This window comes from Acipenser ruthenus, chromosome 1 (assembly GCF_902713425.1).
Source record: "Acipenser ruthenus chromosome 1, fAciRut3.2 maternal haplotype, whole genome shotgun sequence".
Classification (NCBI taxonomy): domain Eukaryota; kingdom Metazoa; phylum Chordata; class Actinopteri; order Acipenseriformes; family Acipenseridae; genus Acipenser; species Acipenser ruthenus.
The window spans coordinates 34,892,264-34,915,382 of record NC_081189.1 but is presented as its reverse complement, the minus strand read 5'-3'; the positions used below and the strand labels follow the sequence as shown (position 1 = coordinate 34,915,382).

The 23,119-nt window shown below is 36.2% G+C and overlaps 3 protein-coding genes across 8 annotated transcripts in view; 2 read left to right on the top strand and 1 right to left on the bottom strand.

Annotated features, from left to right (window-relative positions):
- Positions 1-7,173, top strand: part of LOC117421352 (sulfate anion transporter 1-like) — a 29,349-nt gene extending 22,176 nt beyond the window's left edge. For all 4 annotated transcript variants that reach the window (XM_059024189.1, XM_059024192.1, XM_034035650.3 and 1 more), the window contains one exon: positions 183-7,173. In XM_059024189.1, the coding sequence (XP_058880172.1) occupies positions 183-1,706 (1,524 nt within the window). In that variant the 3' untranslated portion in view covers positions 1,707-7,173. The remainder of the gene's footprint in view (positions 1-182) is intronic.
- LOC117409492 (alpha-L-iduronidase) overlaps positions 1-9,332 on the bottom strand; it is a 56,170-nt gene extending 46,838 nt beyond the window's left edge. For both annotated transcript variants that reach the window (XM_034923263.2, XM_034923271.2), the window contains exons 1-2: positions 8,857-9,332; positions 7,624-7,764 (exon numbers count right to left, since the gene is read on the bottom strand). In XM_034923263.2, the coding sequence (XP_034779154.2) occupies positions 7,624-7,764; positions 8,857-9,011 (296 nt within the window). In that variant the 5' untranslated portion in view covers positions 9,012-9,332. The remainder of the gene's footprint in view (positions 1-7,623; positions 7,765-8,856) is intronic.
- Positions 9,333-9,527: 195 nt separating this feature from the next.
- On the top strand, positions 9,528-23,032 carry LOC131737129 (protein regulator of cytokinesis 1-like). Of its 2 annotated transcripts, none has more exons than XM_059024207.1 (14): positions 9,528-9,719; positions 11,339-11,471; positions 11,946-12,068; positions 12,459-12,692; positions 12,849-13,019; positions 13,177-13,326; positions 15,274-15,421; positions 15,717-15,853; positions 16,035-16,130; positions 16,662-16,808; positions 17,764-17,859; positions 18,200-18,331; positions 18,703-18,810; positions 22,022-23,032. In XM_059024207.1, exons 1-14 carry the CDS (start codon positions 9,703-9,705, stop codon positions 22,091-22,093), a joined length of 1,764 nt encoding a protein of 587 aa, XP_058880190.1. In that variant the 5' UTR covers positions 9,528-9,702; the 3' UTR covers positions 22,094-23,032. The 2 variants fall into 2 exon arrangements, with proteins under 2 accessions (XP_058880190.1, XP_058880199.1); XM_059024216.1 differs by having other exon boundaries at positions 9,529-9,719; positions 18,703-18,798.
- Positions 23,033-23,119: the final 87 nt, after the last annotated feature.

The following is a 23,119-nucleotide window of genomic DNA, read 5'->3' as shown; positions in this document are numbered from 1 at the left end:
GCGGTCAACATTTCTCTCAAGATGGGATTCATTGAATAACTTTAAAATAGCATTTTATATATAAAAAAAAATAAAAACACACACACTCATTCTGAACATTGACAAAGCTTTGAAAAGGGACCTTTTAACAGTGTTACTGATTATGAAGCTGACGATAATGTTTGTTTGTTTTTTCTTGCTAGGTTCTGATGGCAGTGTTTCAGTTGGGTTTTGTATCAGTGTACCTGTCTGGACCAATGCTGGATGGCTTTGCCACAGGCGCTTCTCTCACAATTCTAACTGTGCAAGTCAAATACCTCCTGGGGATCAAGATCCCACGCACCCAGGGCTTTGGCACTCTTATAATCACCTGGATCAACATCTTCAAGAATATCCAGAACACCAACTCATGTGATGTCATCACCAGTGCCATCTGCATCGCAGTCTTGGTGGCTGCCAAAGAGCTGGGCGACCGCTACAAAGACCGGCTAAAGATCCCACTCCCCACCGAACTAGTCGTGGTTGTAACAGCAACCCTAGTTTCACATTTTGCTGACCTTAATGGAGTGTATGGTTCTAGCATCTCCGGGGCAATTCCTACAGGTTTCATCCAACCTCAGGTACCCAGTTTAGGAATGATGCCAAGGGTTGCCTTGGATGCCATACCTCTTGCAGTCATCAGCTTTGCATTCACAGTCTCCCTCGCTGAGATGTTTGCCAAAAAGCACAGCTACACCGTCAGGCCAAACCAGGAGATGCTGGCCATCGGCTTCTGTAACATCATACCATCCTTTTTTCACTGCTTCACCACCAGTGCAGCCCTTGCAAAAACATTAGTCAAAGACTCCACAGGCTGCCATACCCAAGTTTCCAGCTTGATTAGCGCCTTTGTGGTTCTTCTTGTCTTGCTCTTCTTTGCCCCACTCTTCCACTCTTTGCAGAAGTGTGTCCTGGCCTGTATCATCATTGTCAGCTTGAGGGGAGCCCTGCGCAAATTCCGTAGTGTGCCCGGTCAGTGGCAGATCAACAAGGTGGACACCTTGATCTGGATTGTGACCATGCTTTCCTCAGCCTTGATCAGCACTGAAATGGGTCTGCTTGTAGGGGTGGTCTTCTCTATACTTTGTGTGGTGGCTCGTACCCAGCTTCCCCATGTGGCCGTTTTGGGCCAGATTCAAGACTCTGTCTTCTATGAAGACAGCAAAGAATACAAGAATCTCTCCACTGTCCCCAAAGTGAAGATCTTCCGCTTCCAGGCACCCCTATACTACGCCAACAAGGACTTTTTCCTGCGGTCTCTCTATAAAACCTCAGGGCTTGATCCAGTATTAGAAGAGGCCAAGAGGAAGAAGGCAGAGAAGAAAGCCAAAGCAAAGGCTGCCAAACAGGCAAAAGAAAATGGACAAGAGAAGTCCAATGGAGACACTCCCCTGATCTTGACTCCTGCTGGGCTCGACTTCCACACCATTATCTTAGACTGTTCTTCCATTCAGTTCCTGGACACTGCAGGGCTTGTGACCCTGAAGGGAATACTCAAAGACTATAAAGAAATTGGCATCAGCATCCTCCTAGCATGCTGTAACACCTCTGTAATTGATTCACTAAAACAAGGCAGTTACTTTGGGACATATGAGAAGGACATCAGTACCTTGCTGTTTTATACAGTGCACAGTGCCGTTCAGTTTGCAGTAAGCAGGGAAGTTGCTATCGGTGATTCTGTGGTTTAGCATTGCCTGATTGGTAGTAAACTGCCTAAAAATAGGTAGTATTTCAGCCACAGGGATCAACAGCTATAAGCCAGTGATGCCAAGCACCTCGGACTCAGGGTACAGGGTCATATAAGCTTTTAGGGCTGCAACGAAGTGTACATTTTGACCAACGAAGATTCGGAACACATAACCAAAGGAAGGTTCGAACCTCCAATGGTACTCATTTGCATAATTTACTGGTGACGTCACCATTGCTACTTGTTTATATTTGATTGAAAATCCTATTATTTTATGGGTAATCCATATAAATGGAATAAAACATTCACATGTAGTTTAAAAATATGTTGTATAGAACAGCAATCACGTTTTTATAATTTCAATAAAAACAAAAATGCACGTTGTTTGTTTACACGTAATTGAAGATGTTTGTGATGCATACAGTAAGCTCGCATTGCACAATTGCAGCGGATTTAGGTAAAACAAAGCTTTATTTAACCGTCACCGTTCCAAGCAGGTAAATATACTAAAAATATTAGTGTTATCGTATATTTTGTATGTTTCAAACATATTCTACCATAGCACCTCTCTTACACTGTCTTGTACTACATATTTTACTGAAACACTACAACCGTACCACCCCAGTGCTTTGGATACTATACCCTGCTCCATACACGGTAGCGGCACCATATAGAGTTGCTACGTATAACAATTTGGTAGCGGATTTTAATACAACAACTTTTGTTTATGTAATATGCATTATACAAATCAAAAGATCAAATTTTGCATGTAAGTGGCATTTAATGTGTAATTTATAGTATTCATATATTGTCAAACAGTTTCTGTTAACAGGAAAAAAACAAAACAAAACACAGTGCGTCAATGGTGTCTGACGAACCTTCGAAGGTTTAAAACAATCTTCGAATCCCTGGCTAGCGAACAAACCTTCGGACACAGCCCTATAATCTTTGCAAGCCGAAGCCTAGCAGCAAAGAAAACTTGCCCATCAAGATGACAGGAAAGATTTCTCTCTGCCTGGCACACAAAGCTAAATACACAACCCAGTGCATTGTTTGAATTACAAAACTGCAGACAGAAATTCCTCACTGCCCCATCAATGCACTATGGCCATGCTAGTGTGGGACCACCCTCTTTTATGGATATGTACTTATGAACCAAAAAATGTAGACGTGGCTGAGTCAGGTTTTGAATTGTAGAAGTAGAATATGTATGCAGCAGCCTCTTTATAATGCTAAAAGTAAATACAGAAACAAGTGACTTTGTTGTTTAAAACCCAAAGGGCTAAAATACAGTAACTCGAATGAAGAAATTAATGAAGAAATATGTTCATTAAGTTGGAAAGAGGGGCCAGTTTGAAGATATATGCAAAGTTAACCTGTGTTAATCTGTCAAAGGCACTTTTGTTTTAGACCGTGGTGCATGTGGAAAGTAAAAAAAGTCAGAACCCGCCCCCTGACCACCTCAGTACACAAATTCCAACACAAATTTTAGGCAGTTAAAACAGGATAACATTTGAGTGTTTCAGCACAGATTGGCTGCTCAATACTGCCCTGGTGTGACTTCAAGTCCTGTTTTATATAAACATCCACTGGGCAGTCAGTTACATGAAGTGCTGTCAAATTCCACGTCAGACTCGTAATACTAAGACTGTTGAAATAAGTTTTAACAAAATAATTATTCTGTTACCTTGCATTACAACACAATGTAATACACCAACTGGGGGTGATTACTACTGGAATGCTTTGATCAAGTTTCAAATACTCGTTCATTTCTAAAACAAATGGAAAAATGTGCTAACTACAAAAACTTTTGTAGTATTTTTTTGAGAGGAGGAAGTTTAAAGTGATCAGCCACTATAATTGTCACCTCACTGAGAATTGACAGGGAGCCGGGCACCCTTCATTACCTAGCTCTGCTATTGGCTAAGGGAGTACCTGAGCAATGAAAATGGCATCTTAAAAAAAAAGCAACGCGTGGAAATATTTTTGAAAAGTTAAACAAGACCACGTGCAATGTTATCTCTACAGCACTTATTTCAGATTGTAAAAAAAGGAGTTAAATGCTCAATCGTCTAAAATGCAAGCACCCTCCTGCTACTTTGGAAGAAAACACAGAATGTGACAAAAGAAAACAAACAAGCACGCATCTTTTACTGTGCACAGTGGTTCGACGATGTGATGCGTCTCGGGCTGAAAAAAAAAAAAAAGGATTTTTTACGTTTTGTTAAAAGTGAACTTTAAATTTGGAATTTAACTGTAAACTACCCGGGCAATGTTAAGCCTGTTTGAGTTCTGCTGTTATTGTTGTGCTTTGTTAGTAAGCAGTCGTGTTGTGTGTTTTATACGAGTCGAAAAAGCTTGTCAAAAATGCAACTGAAAGTTTTGAAGGTCTTTTTTTTTTATAAAGTTCTGCATTTTATAGTTAGGACCCCTCTGCTGTGTATTCTTATTTGTTACTTGTGGTTTAAATATTTTTTTTTTACTTTGAATACATTTGATGTCTTAGATGTTTCTTTGCTGTTACTTTTGATGTATTTATCTATGCGTCCCTACGTGTGGTTGCTGCTAATACGTTCTAAGGACCTGTCACTGTTATGAGTAATTAGAGGTCAAGTATTTGGGTTTTCAGAATTTTAAATTTTGGTATATTTGAATATCTTATTATTCAAAATTCCAACCCCTAACACTAACACTGTAAATATAAATTGTTGTTTTGCAGTAACCCAACAAGGTTCTAAAGTTTGGTAGGTAGGTACATTCAGCAGCACAGACAGACCGATGCTTCGGCAGCAGCAGCTTATCTGACCCCTATGGCTTTACAGCAGCCTTGATCTGTTTAACCGGGAACCTTTTATTCTTGGCGCTCTCTTGCACCACGCCTACCTGCTGATTAGGGGCTAGCAGCTGGTAAACATACACACTGCTCCCTCCCGCAACTAAACACAGCAGGCAGGCTGCTACACAGAGAGTCAGGTTCCCCATTCTTATTTATACAATCACTACACTCTTATTTACAATAAACAATCACAGAAGCTCCCTCCTAATGTGCAGGGCTGTATTTTGGCTTATGTATAAGGCAGAACAATCAAAGGGGATCTTTGGACAATGATAGATTAGCGACAATAAATGTATTAGTTATATATTGCTTTTTTTTTGTTAATTGGACTAAAGGTTTTTAGTTTTTTTTTCAAAAACTGTGCCAAAATGTAACATCTGGTTGTGAGTTATGTTTTCAAACAGTTAAATATTGTAAATAGATAACATACATTTAATGACAATAGCTATATGAATTACTACAGCATCCCACTTAAATAACAAAAACGAGCAGGGTTTCCCCTGGGTTCTAGATTTTTGTAGTCACTAGTGACTAATCCTTTCTAAAAACATTAGTCACTCCAGATATTCAGTAGTCACTACTGGCACAAAGGTCTTCTTCAAAGGTTTTATGAATCCTGTTTTTATTTTATACCTTAAATCACTGTATTGACCAAAACAATTATTTAATTAAACCATTTTACTAATGCTCTACAGTTTAAATAAATTGGTCATTTACAGCTGTAAATTTTTAGAACTTTAAAACTCAAGGACCAGATTTATTTGCCCTGAAAAGCTACATATAGACACAGAATGCATTATGAAGTACTTATACCAAGATTTATATATTTTTTTTTGCAATTATTTTGCAACATTTCATATGGCAATGGTACACAAATAAGTCAATATTTCATAACCAACAAACTTATTTCTATATTCATTTCATGTTTTTTAAATGAAAGTACAATATTTCAGAATTTTGTTAACGCTTTAGCTAAAATCTACCAGTCTATGGTATACAATAACATTAAAAAGTGTTTTTGTGTACTTATATGTCTTTTACAATAATAATAATAATAAAAAAAACAGTGTTAGAATATTATATACAACCCATGGAAACAGAGTTTTCCAAAAAGGCTGAAACTTTGCTGCTTGTTTTCTTTTTCTTTTATCTGACGCTTGTGAACTTTCTTTGTTCTTTTTTGTCTGGTGTTCCGAATCCAAGTCTTCATCTTCTGCAACTTGTTCTGTTTGTTCTATTTCACTCTTGCTGTGGCCGCGCTGAAAAAACGAGCAGATTTTCTTCTGCGACATTTTACAGTATTGGCTAACAGTTGTGTTTTTTAGTTCGCGCGCACAAGCTTACCGCTTTCACTGTGGATTCCACTTTTTTTTTGTCGTCAATTTCAAAAAACATTTGCACATTACGAGAGTGACGAGCGACAACGAAACCCCTGATCACGAGCCTGTGATAGTGCAGCACTGTAACAGACTTGTGTCAAGCACACAGTCAGCCCTCTGTTTGACTACAGTACTGACAGACACATATGGGCACTTATCCAGCTCTAAAAATTAACTCAATCTTCTAGGCAGGGCTGAAGTGAAAGAAAATCTAATTTACTAAATAAACATGGAAAGAAGAATTAGAAATGACTATTAAACATTTATTTACAGTACACTTTTTTCTGTAGTGTATAAAATAGGACTAGTTTAAGCTAAAGAAAACAATTAATAAAAACAAAACCAAACATTCCATCACCACTACATCCACGGAGACTATCACAGACGAGAGCAAAGTAAAAGCAAAAATGTCTAGATTTAAGTATCCAAGAATAAAAATTTAAAGTAAACGGAACACCTTTTGAGGTATTTTTCTATAAAGTAACAGTGTATACCATAACAGTGATGATTTGTACAGGTGCAAAGTCTAGACTTCGCAGGCCTTGTCATTTATTAGAATTGGGGATGTTTACGTCCTCATACACCAGACTTAAAAACTAATTATTGCTTAATTAAACAATGAAGTCAGGCTTAATTAGGTGAGGGGAACAGGAGCCAAAATATGAAATTTGCAGTTCAAAATGGACTTAGCTGGTCAGTAAATGTTTGCAGTAAATAAATGCATTTCATACAGGATTGATCAGTGATGAGTGTATGACAGGCTACTGTATAAATGCTAATCTCAGTTTGGTCACACCTGTGGTCATCGAAGATGTGCATAATACAATCCAAGAAGAAAGAATACTTAAAATAAATAATGACTAGAATTACTTAAATAACAATGTGGGCATTCTGTGAAAAAAAAAAAATTAATTCTAAACACAGTGTAAGCAATAAATGATTAAATTGTACTAAGTTATTCAGGAGATAACTAAGTAGCACCATATTTTGTGTTATTTATTTGTAATTGTCATGTGTGTTTAGTGTAATGGCAAACTGTTTTGGCTGGTTTCAGAGACCCTGATTAGCATGCGTTTTGGACTACCTAATGTCAATTTAGGTAAGGCAGTCCAAGATTATTAGTTATCCAACATATGTTGTAATGTCAGCGTGTTTTGTGGCCAATAAAGAAAATAAAAAGAGATGATCCTAAAAAACAAAGATTTTTTTCTTTTAAATTGTAATACTCAAATAAACTTGTGTCATGAAGCTCAGCCCTTTGTGAGTTTCTGTTTTTGAGCATTACTTCATATTATTACAGCAAAAAGATGTTTCTTCTGTACAATATGGCATGGCATTGCATCTCGTCAAAGGGGGATGCAGGGTTTATTTAGAGGTCTACACATTTTAGGAACCTACTTCTTTGACCAATTTATATTAATCCTGCTGGTGTTTTCCGCCAAGGGTGATTCATCACCTCCCTAATAAGAATCACTAAACACAATAACATCTCAGCACACAAAGGTGCAGCAACTGTTTTATGACTGTGGTATTAGGATCTGCCCCTATTTTGACCATCATAGATCAGGAATCAATAGCTTCCAAGAAATGGGCTCAAAACCATCTTGCAATTTATTAACGGATTAATACAGCTCCAGGTAAAAGTGTATGGTTAATAAAATAGTAATATAACAATATTAAAATGAAAATCCTAGGAGGCTTACTTAATAGTTACCAACTCCAGTAACCAGTGGATTCGGACTTGCTCAATGCCTCTGTGTGGGACTGAGGAGATGTATGCGAGATTTAGCTGCTGGTCTTTGCTAAGGTCATACTTATCAGCTTGATCATGAGGAAGAGGAGGGCTGAAATAAAACAAAAACACAAAATAGCATTGCATCATTTGCACTCCCTATAATAATAATAATAATAATAATAATAATAATAATAATAAAACTGCATCACAAAAGAGAACTTTAAATCATTGCTGCCCCCTGCTGGCAATATTATAAAAAGTCCCCAATAGTGTCTTATATGATTAGCCTACATTTACCAAAGATCTGTATATATATATATATATATATATATATATATATATATATATATATATATATATATATATATATATATATATATAAACTGTATTAAGCACTTTATGTATTATCCTATAACATTTACATAAAATCCTTGTGACACTTCAACATAATAAATTAATATCAGTGTTGGGGACAAAATAAGTTGAAACAAGTACAAAGGCAGAGAGGAGCATATTTAAAATACAGATCTAAATCAATTGGTAAGATCTAAAACGGTTTTTACATTGCAAACTTCAAGACGACGGCCAAATAATCTTTAAAAAAATAAAAAATAAAAAACTACCCATCCAAACCTAGTTTTACACCTTGCTCACTGTGTTACTGCCCTTAAATTATTGCTCAGCTTCCCCATTAAAACCAACACCATTCTTATTTATACAATCACTACACTCTTATTTACAATAAACAATCACCGAAAACGAATTTGTTTATCAAACTCATGACTACTGAAAACAGAATGCTTATGATTGCACGGCAGTTGAATGACTTTATTAATCAAGTACTTTCCTGAAGCACATACATTACTATTTTAAATATTAGTTAAACTTTGCAATACTGCTAAAACTATATCTATACAATCAAAGAATAGTTCCTCACTATACTTAAAAGTAACAGCATGCAATTAGCGTGTAGGTATTCAAATATTAGTGGTTCAATATATTTTCAAAATATACAAAAATAACCAAAACAACTTCTATTGTATATGTAACACTTTAAATATAAAATTGTAAATACTAATTTATGTTTGTGCTTGAACTAAAGGACAATCACATTTAATCTTTACATACATATATTATCCATATCAAGATGATGTATCAAAATATGGGATACAGACGAATTCATTGCAAAAAGTAGACATACCAAAACCCGGTACTTTTCCAGAAATGCTTCAGATCTCTTTGAGGTGTTTCTGCATCCACTGTGACAGTGTAGGAGGTAGCGGCAACGTGCTTCAATACGTGCTGGTTCTGAAGCAGCAACACTCCAAGTAAACAAACAATCCTTAAACAGACCATGCTTTTAGCTTTAGTGTAGTTATAGTTATATTAAAAATTAAATGGAAGTGGAAATATTATCTTAGGCAGCTTGTTTTAATGATGTCATGTAGATAATCTAATATATTATTATGATAATAATGCACAGCTACACATTTAATTGAATAAAAGGTGGTATCTATCCCCTTATGCGCGCTAATCACTTCAGAAGTCAGAAATACTTCCCGTAAAGTTTTAACATCACGTGACTCAGTGTTAATTGTATCATGTGATAGGCCAACGTCGAACGAATCAAGTTTAAAAAAAACTAAAAACAGAAAAACGCCATGAAAATGTTCAATTGGAAAACTAATTCCTTGTACCTTCTATGCTCCTCTTCATACGGCCTATGTGTATGACTGAAATAAACCTAATTTACATATTGTGTGGCAGTGGGTGAGCGTTGTCATTTTGCCCACATCAATCATGGACGTCGAGTTCTCGTTGCCAGTACATGACGTCACTCGCAGTTGGAGGAGGATTGGAGTAATACTACCCAATGAACAAACGCGTTTGCTGAATGGGACATTTTTGAATTTGTACCGCAAGAGGAGAAGCCGGAGTGGGAGTGAGTGGAAGTTGTATCGGAACAATAATAAAAAAAGGAAAACAAACAAAATAAACATCAAGGGTTATCCCAGATTGAATTTTTTTTTTTTTTTAATTGGAGGCCATGAAGAACAGGAAGAGGTAAGTACAACTTTATTTATGTATTTTGGACGGTTTGATAAACTGTATGATAACTTTATATATTATATTGTATTCATATATACACTGGCAATGATAAAACTTTGTAAACTAAAACCGGAACCAATTCGGCACGATTTGTTTTTGAAACAACAAAACATTTTGCTTTCTGTACCGTTACTTTATCTTTTAATGTTAGAGGTTTGGCGCCGTTACCAATATCAACGGAAATCCACCCCAGTTGTTTAAGTTACACCCCTCAAGTGTGTTGTTTTTGTTTGAAGAAAAACTTTTTTGAGTGAATGTTTAGTTGTACTTGCTTTGTACATTTTATTCTGATTAATTATTTGTATTCTCACCTTTTATTTGTGTGTAAGTATCTGGGGTGCTTGTTTTGGAAAATTCCACATTCCATCTTCATTTGAGCAGCTGTTCAGGTGAAACAGTGGGCATGCAGACATTACATTTGCTATGTCTTTGGATCCATGTGATCCACAGTATTGATTTTCAGGGAAATAGTTTAATGTTAAAATCTCAGAATTCACCACTTTGTATGAACAAAGTCTGGGAAAACGTGTAGGGTAATTAATATTCAACATTAAAATAATAGGCTACATGTTCAGTGAATTACTTTATTCACTATGTGTAGCAGAATAATTGTACTTTAGTTTATAATTGAAGCTTTACATGTAAATATAAATCCTAAAAGTTTAACAAAAAAAGTATTTTTTTTTATGGGGATCCTCCTTTGAGTTTTCACTTTTTTCACAAAAAGTATATTGATGTATTGTATCACTGAAGTGGTACAGTAGGCCAGATACAAAATATCTAAAACAAATCCTTATCATGGTATGTTTACCCATCTCAATACTAAATTAATGTCATTCAATTTCTTAACAGGTAAGGTGTGTGTATGTTGGAGCACAGCACTGTAAGGCCAGCATTTAATCAAACTAAATAGTTTGGCAAAAGATTAAGATCAGTATTACTACTAAAAATACAGTTGTTGTGGGTTACAGCAGGGTTACCTCTCCTAAGTTGAGGAACAGAAGTTGGTGATATGATTGGTGCAAATTGATAGGGCAAAAATGTATGACAGTTATGACACTTTCAATAAATAATTATACCAAAGAATAATTCCTAAAAATCTTTGCTTACTGGAGTAGCTCCACATTTGTTAACCTCATACTGTACCAAGGATATCCTGCACTTCATCTCACCACTCAACGTCCTCTAAAAACATGTTTTAAATAGTTTTCTTTTTTCCTTTTTTGATGTACAGTATTTATTGCAATGCAAGTACAACTCCTAATTAGAATTATCTTTGCAAGTATTAAAAATAAAGTACTAAAATGTTGATAACCCCCCCCCCCCCCCCCCCCAAATCTGAAATGCATTAGTCAATTTATACAATTAGTTTGTAAAATAGTTGGCAGTATGGTACTATGTCTACAATTAGAAATCTCACTACAGTACCCCACTGGCTACTCTACTCAAATATGTTTTTAATCAATGTACACCCCTACAAAGTGGCAGCATGGTAATGTAGAGGAATGTTCTGTATTTTCTTATCTGCAACTGTCAAGTAGACAACTGCTGAGGTTTTTATTATTTTTTTTCAGTGAGGTTTTAGCTTTCGCTCTTGTGTCTGGGATTAACAAGGCAATAGCACGACTGGTGGACATCTGGGATAACATAGGAATACAGGAAGAACAAAGGGTGGAGCGTATGGAGGCAGTCAAGAAACATATTGAGGTAAACGTTCTTATCTCATTTTAATATAGACTTTGTTTCCCTTTGCAATCATTCTAGCTAACAGTACTGTAATTGATGTATACTGCATTAGCCCTGAAATGCCAAAGTATTTTTGTATAGAGAAAAGCTACTTTATGTAACTAGATCTTGGATCAAACACAAAGTGAAAGTTGTAGCAGGCACAATGTAATGTATTGCATATAATTGGATTGTAAATGTAGGAGGAAAGGTATTCATGTGAGATACACCAACAGTGTTAAAGATGTGTTCAGATATTTCATTAAGGTTAAAAAATTCATAGATGCAAAGTTGATTTCTTTTCTTGGGTGAACAGTGAATTCTTTGTGTTCAGACCAATGACTGATTAACAGGCCAAATTACTTTACTGCAAAACTTCTTTGGTAGTCACTGTAGCTAGTATTTGCCATGTGTGTTTTGTTTCTGATTTAATATTGCTGTTACTTTTGTTTTTAGCTCTTGATGAATGAAATGATTATAGAGGAAGAAAATTTAAAGCTAAGAATCTTAAAGAACATAAGTGCTTGTCGAGAGGAACTGGATATACTGTATCACGAGCTGTCCCTAGAACCTTATCAAGTAAGTGCTTTGCAGTTTGGCATTTTAAGCTTCCTATGAAAACTTTTTCCTGTGGCTTGCATATAAATAGCACATTGATTTATTTTTTTGGTGGGCGAGTTTTACATCACAAATTAATTTTTCCAAATATGCAATCCTTTTATTGGATGCGTATGTGCGTGGTGCCTGAGAAGCCTGGTTGGTGAAACTGTCACAAATTGAGTTAATACTGGGGGGGGGGGGGGGGGGGGGGGAACCACACAAAATGTTTTGTTGCCACACTACAGAAATTTCGGGAATTAGACCTACTGCAAATACTTCAATACGTTTGAAAATAATTACAATTTGGCTTTCTTTTTTTTATTTTCATATGTTGACTGGTTTCAATAAATGTGTATTTATTTGCAATAGATTGATCAGAGTCAGACTGTTCTGCAATTGGAAAAGGACCTACGAACAAAATTGGAGAATCTAGTGAAAGAGAAAACTGACCGTCTGAAAGAGTTGAAATCCCTTCAAGAGGAGGAGAAGTCCCTCTGCATTGATCTTTGTGCCACTCCCTATTACATTCCCACAGGCAGTATACCTTCCCACCAGCAGCTCCAAGATCTTAAGGAACATATCAAACGTCTTTCACTGGAGCGGGTACTTATAGAATAGATTTTTTTTATTATTTGTTTGTCAGTTATGTGTCACATATTCAATATAACTAAAACAAACCTATACAAAAGAAAACCTTCCTCTTACATAACTTTTTAAAATGCTTTTCCTGCTCATTTTTGTTATTCTCTTCATCTCTAGGAAAGCCGTGTTGAAGTGTTTTCTGGACTTAGGCAAGAAATCAGTCAGTTAATGAACGAAATTGGTCACAATCCTGAAACAACTCTGGAGAAAGATGCAGTTTGTGATGATGCAGACACCTTCCTTCTCACAAGTGAAAACATCAAAGCCCTGAAATTAATTGTGTGCCAGGTAGGCAATAGAAACTGCAATTAAGACACAGGAATAAAACCACATATATGCTTACAAGTGAATGTGTATTTGTACATATGAAGAATAGTTATACTTTGCAGCATGGAATCAATTATTTATCATTTATATTGTTGTTGTTGTTGTTATTCCTTTACAGTTGGAGGTGAAAAAGGAAACCCTGATCTCAACACGAGACAATTTAATGGAAAAGGTCTCTAATTTGTGGAATCGACTAGAGTTTTCACAAGAGGAAAAAAATCATTTTGAAAACAATATTAAGGGCTCGCTTTCTGTGGAGGTTAGAAAGGTAAGAGTAGTGTGTTTACTGTTGTGGGAGACCACCTGTTAAAAAAACTCGTGCACTAACATGAATGCAGCCTCTACTCCGAGAAGCCACTTGCACTCATTGAGTGAAGCCTGTTTTTCTATTGAAACACCTACACCCGACTGAGTGGAGTGTGCCAGCGGATTACATTGAAGTGGTGCCCTAAATGAGGGGAATCTCATGTCTTAAAAAGAAGCGTTCTATGTAATAAAAAAAATAAAAAAAATTAATAAATGTAATTTGAAATGCAAACAAAATTTACTTTCCCACTATAAATATTAAAATGCCTTATTCACCCTTTCAGAGAATTCACTCACACATATCTATGCAGTCCAGATGAAGAGATCCAGGTGCATAAATTGCACTATTATAAGAAGTTGCAGTTATTTGTACCATAAATATTAGGCAGCTCCAAATCAAATTTAAATAATGCATACAAGTTCTTAAAGCTGCATTGGACAGCCTGTAACTTGCTCTGAATCTCCCCTGGTTTCCATATCTGTTGAAGTACAAATTACAGTAGTATCTTGCGTGTAGTGGGCATGGCTGATTTTCCTCCAGTATTTCTGAATTGTCCAGCACACCATGCTTCAATTTGAGTGGAATTTAGGCTACAGTAGGTGTCACATTAATTCCAAAGTAAAGTGACACTAGGTCTCTGAACGGAATTGAGGGTTTAACTTTTATCAATCCTCTGACTGAAGTTTTGAGTCAGTAAGCACACTTCCTTACTTATTTCTTCTATCAACTAACTTGATTGTGTCTTGGATCAAGTAGAAATGGAAATGGTAATCGAAAACACAACAGTTTAGTCTGAAGCTGACACAAATCTTGCTGTAAAGTCAGTTGTTGAAAATCTAAGTCATATAGTACAGTATATGTTATGCACATTCATCATAACTTGTGTGGTATGAAATAGTGAGTCATGTTCTCCAAGACAAGACAAATACATAAAATGTAGCCTAATCAAACTAATAAAACCTACAATTTTAAAAAGAAAGTTATCAGAGTTGTATCTAAAGTTGAATTTCACATAAGGAAGCTCTTTATTTTATTAATGAAGAATTATCACATTTCAGTACCCGACAATATCATGCAGGTAGGGAATGGGGTAACAAGGTCATAAAAAGCCAGATTTGCTAGTAATACAGTTTGACAAAGGGAGACCTACCTGTATCATATCACACATCTGTCTTCACAAAGATAAAACAAATGGCATAATTGCAAGGAATGAAAGAGCAGGCTTTCCATGAAGCACACAGATAGAAGGGGGAGGGTGAAAGCCAGACCACGATAAAATTGCCTGCCAGGGCAGTAAAACAATGCAAATCATATTGAGGACTATACCACAGAATTACTCTGTTTTTAATGAAAAAGGATAACCTGGATGGAATGGAATATTTTAAATATAGTGCTTCCATTATTGTTTTATTTAGATTTTGCTGAACATTAAAGCATTAAGCTACAGTATATTGAACATATCTTGTTAGCCATAAACAGTTTGAAATATTTGGCTATTTGTATGTTTTTCATTAAGATCTGGATTTGGAAAATTTTACATGGAACTTTCTGTGCTTTGGTCCATATTTAGTGTACTGTATTTTGTTGGATTTAGTTTAATTTCCTGTACGATCAAATTATAAGTGTAGCATTTTGTTTTAGACAATGGCCTACTATAATGACCTGATCTTCAGCATGTGAGACCTGCTGGTGAAACATTGTATTTCAAACAAGTTTCTAGTCTGATAACGCCCTCTAGCTTACAGAAGATGCAGGACAGGTTAACTCAACTTCATATCGCATTGACCTCAATTTGATCTTGGAAAATACCACACAATACTTTACCATTTTTATAACTGGCCATGGCTACACTGTAAGGCTGCCTTGATACATTAAGCAGACCATCAATGTGTTTCTTTTCTCCTTTAGTTGCAAAATGAGCTGGACCGCCTTGATGAACTCAAAAGGGCTAACATGGAAGAAGTCATTGAAAACATCAGGCACGAATTGATGGAGTACTGGGACAAGTGCACTTTCAGCACTGAACAGAGAGAAGCCTTTGCAGCCTTCTATTCGGGTAGATGTATATCACTTTTTGTTATTGCTACTTGATTCACAAGTGTTTTTGTAGCATCAAAGACTGGAATATTGCATTTTTTAAATGTTTTTACATTATGGCCCCCCTCGCTCCCCACACATACAGCAATTTGCAGCAACTTTGTTCCTTATTTCATCACACTATAAAACTGCAATTCTCCCACTTGTAACATAAAATACTACAAATTACTGTTTCACAGCATACTGTAACTGTGCCTGTCTAGATACCACATCTTGCATTTAATTTACAGTACTTCCCCTCCCCCATTATCTAGATGACTTCAAAGAGGAGTTGCTAATCAAGCATGAAGAGGAGCTTGCACGGCTGAAAAATTACTATGCTCAGTGCAAGGTGTTGTTCGAAGCTGTTAACAAATGGGAACACAACTGGCAGCTATTCCAGGATTTTGAGGTATTCTGTGGCTTGACACTTCACACTATACACTGGTTCTCTTTTAATAAATCACATTTGTATGTGTTTCAGTAACGACAGCAAGAGTTTCCACTGTTTTATACACTGTTATGGGTTTATTCTATGAAGCCGGTTTGGTGTATTACTAAAATACTGTACTTTTTTGTTACTTTCTTTCTAGAAGAAAGCATCTGATCCAAACAGGTTTTCTAACAGAGGGGGTACTTTGCTAAGAGAGAGCAAAGAAAGGGCAAAAATACAGAAGATGTTACCGAAGGTAAAACTGCAGCTTTTTAAAATGGTGTATTTTTGGAAATCCTGTTTTGATTTCGTCATTTTTGAGTTTTAAATTGCAGGATACTTAGTGGCTCGCCTAGCAAAAGCATAGAGTGACTCATGCAAGTGTAGTTCGAGTTCCACTCGCACTTAGTTACACAGGGAGGATAATAAACTAAACTGGCGGAGACTTCCCAGGCTGGGCCCATGCCTCCATCTGTTGCGTGGGTTTGCCAAGTGAAAGGAGGTGATTAGCTTCAGTACCCCTGATTGGTTACTCAGTCGTTGTTAAATTGTTTTGTACATGTGGATTCATATAGTTCTACTTCTTCATAACACTGTAGTCAGGCTGTAGTTACAAGAGTGGCATTTGCTAGTGGAGTGGCAGCATTGGGTAAATGGGAGCCTTGACCATACTGCTTTGTAACTAGTTCTGCTGTATAAATGGAGAGCACTAACCCAATGATTTCAGGAATTGCAAAGAAAGCAGTTTATTGTAACTCGTTTCCTTGTTTGTGTTTGTTTACTTTAGCTTGAGGAAGAAATAAAGGGTTACATTGAAGCATGGGAAGCTGAGCAGGGCACAGCTTTTTTTGTCAAGGGACAGAGATTTATGGATTATGTGGCCAACCAGTGGGAGGAGCTCAAAACACAGAAGGAAAAAGAAAAGAGTCAACGTGTAAGTGAACAGGAAAACAAAACTGTTTCATCTGGCTCTTAAATTCTCTTCCATTCAAAAAACACTGATTTAAATAATAATAAATAATAATAATAATAATTTGGCAGTTGTGCATATGAGGACCATAAGAAATGATTTTGGTCCTCATTGAGATCAATATAATTACAAAACAGAACAAAGTTTAAACAGAACTACAGTGCAAGATTAGTAGGGATTGAAAAACAATAACTTGCAAGAACCGAAGTGATTGTATTTTATCTTGCTTACAAGTATTAATACTTGTACTGTGATTCTTGAAATGTTTTTTTGTTTACGACTGTAAGTCGCCCTGGATAAGGACGTCTGCTAATAAATAAATAATAATAACAACTAGCCAATGTTTGAATGTTTTCATTATTTTTTTTTAAATACCATATATAAACCAAACAAGTACTGTAGTTTGAATAAAATGCATTATTGGATTTGTTTTGCACTTGGAGAAGAATTTATACAAGTAGTGTCTCAGGTTATACAATGTTATGCCAGCTTGCTTCAGTACTGTAAAGTCCATTTACACCATTTATCTCTATAGTGTTTAATTCTGGTGCTCATGCAGACATGCTGAAACCCTTCTCTGAACTCCTGAAAAGTGTACTACCAAGTGGTAAAATAGCTTACTGCACTAACGTACAAAAGTAGCATAAGATGGATAATGGATTTAATAGATTGTCGTGCTCTTTTACTTCATTTCTGGCTTTACATATACTTTAATTCTACATAATGCAAGAAATTTGATTAGAACATATAACTATTACTAACTAATAATAGTAACATAACTATTGTAGCTATAAAACACACAGGACAGCACTTAGTTTAATTGCATTATGTTTTACTGTATAGATAATATGCAACAATTGTATTTTGCAAACTTGACTGAAATTTAATTAAAAAAAAATGTTTGTGGTTCATTTTCCAGTTAAAGAAAGGGGACAATTCCGCTTTGAGAACTCCACCTGTCAAAAGACCACATGGGGGAAATAGTATAATGAATACGCCGAGCAAGACTAGAAAGGTAAGCGGTACAAATCTTGTCCTGTTGTGTACAGCATAATATAAGTATTTTCTATTGCATTTATAAGAAGTCTAACGGCAGTACACCAGGAAACCATATTGAGTCATGCATTTTTGAAGTTTGTGTTTTATATTGATGAAGTTGTTCCAAATAGATTTTAAAAAGTTATCAGAACCATTGCTAAGTTATTTAAGAAGATTTTGCAATAACCTGAAACATCAAAAAGGTAATAGCATTAACTGTAATATGAACTGCTTTCTACTGTGTAATGCTGTTTGCATTAAACAAGCTGTTGTATTGTTGTTTTTTACTTAACCCCCCTCATTTCTGATCCCTGCAGCTCACTGGCACCCCAAATGCATCTGTTATGCGAACAACAGTTAGCAGCACAAGCAGCAACAGCACAGGCAGCAACAGTATAGGCAGCACATTTCACAGTGTAACAGGGAAGCCTCCTCTCTCTGTGCAGAAGGTGTGGTAAATCGATGTATCAATATTCATAGCTAATTACTGTATGACAGATTATTACAGTATAATTACATTAAATATATAATGGACCTTGCACCTAAAATATCTAGCTCATGTATAAAGCACTCATTTGGAAGATGTGTAGAAATACTAAATAATTGAATCCTTTGACAAATACATATTTTATATTATGTACTGTGAATTTATATTAGGTGTGTTTGTAATGTGGGCTGCTTCATTTTCTATTTTGTATTTAAACAAAACCATTTTTGAAACTTAGCTAGATTGTGTTGGTAAAACCCCTCAAGCAGACTAGTTTATTTTTTTTATTTTATTTTTTATAAATATGTAAATCTTTGTCTTGTTCTTGTTTAGACCCCACACCGGAGTAGGCTTCCAGATATTTCACACCTAACCCCTTTACAAGAGTTCAAAAGTGACAAGCCTGCTGCCAGCTATACGCAATTTGCAGTAAGTTCAAATGTATGCATCTCCTGAAAGCTCACTTAAGTTTTAATGTTACAGCTGTCTATTCTGAATTATAAGACTAATTGATCAGTTAAATGGCAAAGTTATTCATGATAATGGCTTGTGAGATCAATGGTTGACCCTAACCTTTGCCATTGTACTTTCCTCTTGATGTTCCAGGTTTGTGAGCCAGGCTAGATCATATCCCATGGTATTATCCTTAGATTCAAAGAATACTTTATTATCTAAGCCCCATGTGCAAGCTAGGAAACATATCTAGGGCTACTGATTTTCGGTTTTAATCGATAACCCCCCCCCCCCCCCCCCCATTTAAAAAAAAAAAATGTCAGTGTATAGCCAATAAACACTGTAAAACACTGGAAATGGTTACTCAACTCACACTGACTTCACCCCTTTCCCATTTAAAAAAAAAATAAATCTAATACAAAAACAAACTACCTTTCTCAGTGCAGCAGGGCAATGTCCCTCCACCCTGACTTGTATCTATCATTGATTTGTTCTGAATACGTTAAACCCACCCCAACTACAGAGTGGCAGCAAATTCCTACATTTCTATTGGAGACTCCACTTGCGAGATTTAAAACAAGATTACAATTAGGAATGGAGGCTTGTTTGCAGAATTTAAAGCTGTATTACAGTTAAGATATGGAGGATTTAAATTGCAAATTGTGGTGAAATGTTAAACAAATTCCTACACACAAAATCCCTAGAAGAATGTGCTCATGACCATACAGATTTTGTTGTGGAAGACAGCAAAGAAAAGAAAGTACCACTTAAGTGTGCAAGTACTGTCGAGTTGCAAGGTGGCGATCATGGCAACTAACCCTAACAGCTGACTTGTGTTGTGCATCTGATCCACAAACGCGAAAAAAGAAATCTATATTTATCAGAAAATAGTTCCTTGTGCCTTCGATTTCATAATTTCTCTTTTTGTAAAGATTTTGACTGAAAATGTTTGTTTAGTGCACCTAGGTAGGTCTGTCTTGCAGTGCAGCAGCAACATTCCAAAACACTCGCATTCACAGCTCTCTACTAGGGCTGTCTCTCACAGTGCCTGAGTAAAAAGAGTTAAAGGGCCAGGTCGCTTTAATAAAATAATTAGGGATTACAACTATAATGTCCCTAGACTAATATTATATTTTAAAAGTGTTATTTGCACACGTTAAACCCTGTTATTCCCTTGGTATGAATCTGCTTTGCCTTCTGCGTTAAAGCATTTTAAAAGAAAATCAAAACAGACATGCATTCTGTATAAAATTAGTGTTCTTTAGATAATGCATATATCATTATTAAAGCATAGCTGTTTATAATAGGCCATGCCCCATTATTTTCTGTGTCAATCTAAAGCAGTTCCTGTCTGGCACAAGTCACAATGGATAAAACTGTCTCTCTCTCTCTCTCTCTCTCCTCTCTCTCCGTGTGTGTGTCTCTCTCTCTCTCTCTCTCTCTCTCCCTCCCTCCGTGTGTGTCTCTCTCTCTCTCTCTCTCTCTCTCTCATCTGTAGCTTCTCTGTCTTTGAACTACATATGCGGTTATTGCTGGAAAGCTGAGACTAAGCTTTCCAATGATACCTCCCCTTTCCGTCTAGCTGCTAAAATGGCTGCGCAATCGACTCAAAACGAAACCTAAGTATGTGAACTCTGCGAGATGATGAGTGGCTTACCTTGAGGCAATCGTAGCTCCAGCTAGCTTACAAACACTGAATATGTCTTTGGAAAGCGCCGGGTGTGTACTTTTTAAACAAGCCCTGAACCACGTAGGTGGCTTTTACGTTGCCTGAGTAATATGCGCAGAAAGTTTGGTGTGCACCAAAACGAATGGGCTGTTTGCTTTTGTTTATTCCTCTATTTCAAAGAAAGGCTATTAGAAAAAGTCGGAAAATCAAATTACTATGTTTCATAAAAATAATGCTTAACTAAAGTAACCCAGACTGAACTGATGGACTTGGTTATTAGTTACTGGAATGAAGAGGATGGAAAATTAGCAGTGCATATTGGGTTCTGAATTCCTTGGCTACAGAAAGCAGAACAGCTTCTTGAGAAATTCAAATATAGTTTGACACCTCTAGATCCATAGAAATTGTTGCAGATCTCCATGGATGGCCCCAGAGTAAACCGGAAGTTTCTATTATCTTGAAGGTAGGAAGGAGGACCCAACAGTATCAGATCTCATTACCTTGGGAAGCTGTGGCCTATATTATGCACAGTAGTAATATGGTGCAAATGAAACGGGATGGAAGCTGGGAGAGCTGCTTCGCGCACTGTTGCAGCAATTTCATGACACACCCACTGGGCGAGATGACTACACTAAAATAATTGGAAGCACACACTTTCCACTCAAGTTTTGTCCTCACAGATGAGTGGAAAATTTGAACGTTGCAGAGCGTGCACTTGAACTGTAGCCAAACGTGATTCAGTTTATTGGCAGCTACAAGAAGCTACCCATCAGCAAAATGCCAAATTCAACATAATATTCTCTGGTGAAGCAAGCAACAGTTGACCCCCTTTATGAAGCAAAATTACAATTCTTTGCTTCAGTTGCCAGACAACTCAGACCAATGCACCTATGGTGCCCTTTCTTGCAGAGGAACGTCAGGCACTCCTTTCTACTTTGCTGTCTTGCTTCATGAAGAAAGATGTACTTGGAAAGGTAAACGCAGTTATCAAGCTCCTCAAGATAGACCCACTGGATAAGATGCTACATGTGACACACAAACATTTGGATCTCGGCTTAGCTACAAAGCGAGCACTGGAACATGCATCTGAAAAACTGGCCGATGGACTTCAAGATAGAATGCATCACCTTTCTTGCTTTGACTACAAAAAAGCTTCTCGAAAGGAATCCACTGCTGTAACCCATGGTAAGGTACTTGGCTGCCCTTAGTTCTCGATTCATGGTAATGTCAAAGCAGGATGCCACAGCAAAGTTTGAAAGACTTGCAGATTATCCTAAATGCTAAATGGCATACTGCTGCACAATTTGAGCTTTTATTTTTTTTTTCTTTCAGTATATTTCCAAGTATGTGTAAACAGTAAAGGAAAATACAAATCCTAATAGCTACTATTTTAGTACTCATCAGTAAAAAACAATAAAAATACTGTCTTAGGATTTTGCTTTTTTTTCTAATTTTTTTCAATTTAATCGAGATCTGCAACCTATTGCTTTTCAACAGCCTAAAATGTATTTGTTTTTAAATCTTTTGCAGAAAGAACTTGAAAAGAAGTCGAATAACATAGAAGCCATACTGAATTCCACAGCAAAGGATGTCCTCCACTAACTTCCTGTTCTCTTGCAGTTGAACTGTTCCTTTCTCTGCCTAGTCGTAAGAATTTGAATGTTTGCACAGTTAATTACTGGTGGGTTATCCTGTAGTCCATAATCTGTCCAAAGAATTGGGTTAAGTTTTATATATATAAAATTAAACTTTGTTACACCATAAGACATTCCACCACTGCCATTGTAGATTATAATTGTAGATTTGAGGTTTGGTAGTACTTGCTTTAGGTTGTTACTGGCCGTTTAGAAATACTGAGGAAAAACTTATGAATTGGGGAATTTTAAGAAATATGCATGGAATCAAAACCTTGCGGGGGTTCTACACCATTTAATTGTAATTTTATTTTATTTTTTCCAATGTACTTTGTTTTATCTGGATAAGCTTGCTTTTGCATTTATAAATGTCATTGTGTGTGTGTGTGTGTGTGTGTACATACTATGTGTGGAAGGAGTTATGATACATTGAGCATTTTAGATGCTGGATTTATTTTTTACTTTGTTATAGTTCCTGTATTCTCTATTAAACCATTCTAAATTTACATATGAATATACAGCTGAAATATTTTTTTTAATATGCATGCACTTTGAAACTAGTAGCTACAAACCAGATTAAGAGTATGGGTATACTGTTTAGCATTAATTGCAAACTACATACATTTGTTGGTAGAAAAAAAATTTTCATTTGATTGGAACAATACATTTACTTTCATCCTGACCGTGAATCATATGATCTGGACTGCAACTTACAATGAGCTTCATGTTTAAGTTTCATTTATTCTCTTTAAATGTAAACCTGACAGCAGTACTGGTTGTAAAGTGGAATATATGAAGATATCGACTGTTTCTGAAATGTGTGAGGTTAAGACAATTGTTTACCAAATTAAGATTATATCAAAGAAAGAAATATGCCGTTATGCTAATAAATGTCCCCACAAAAGGATGTTAGTGGTGTATTTGTTTTATAAGTAAACAGATATGCAGAACTTGTTAAAGTATTTTAAGTGTGAAGACATATTGCAGAATTTTC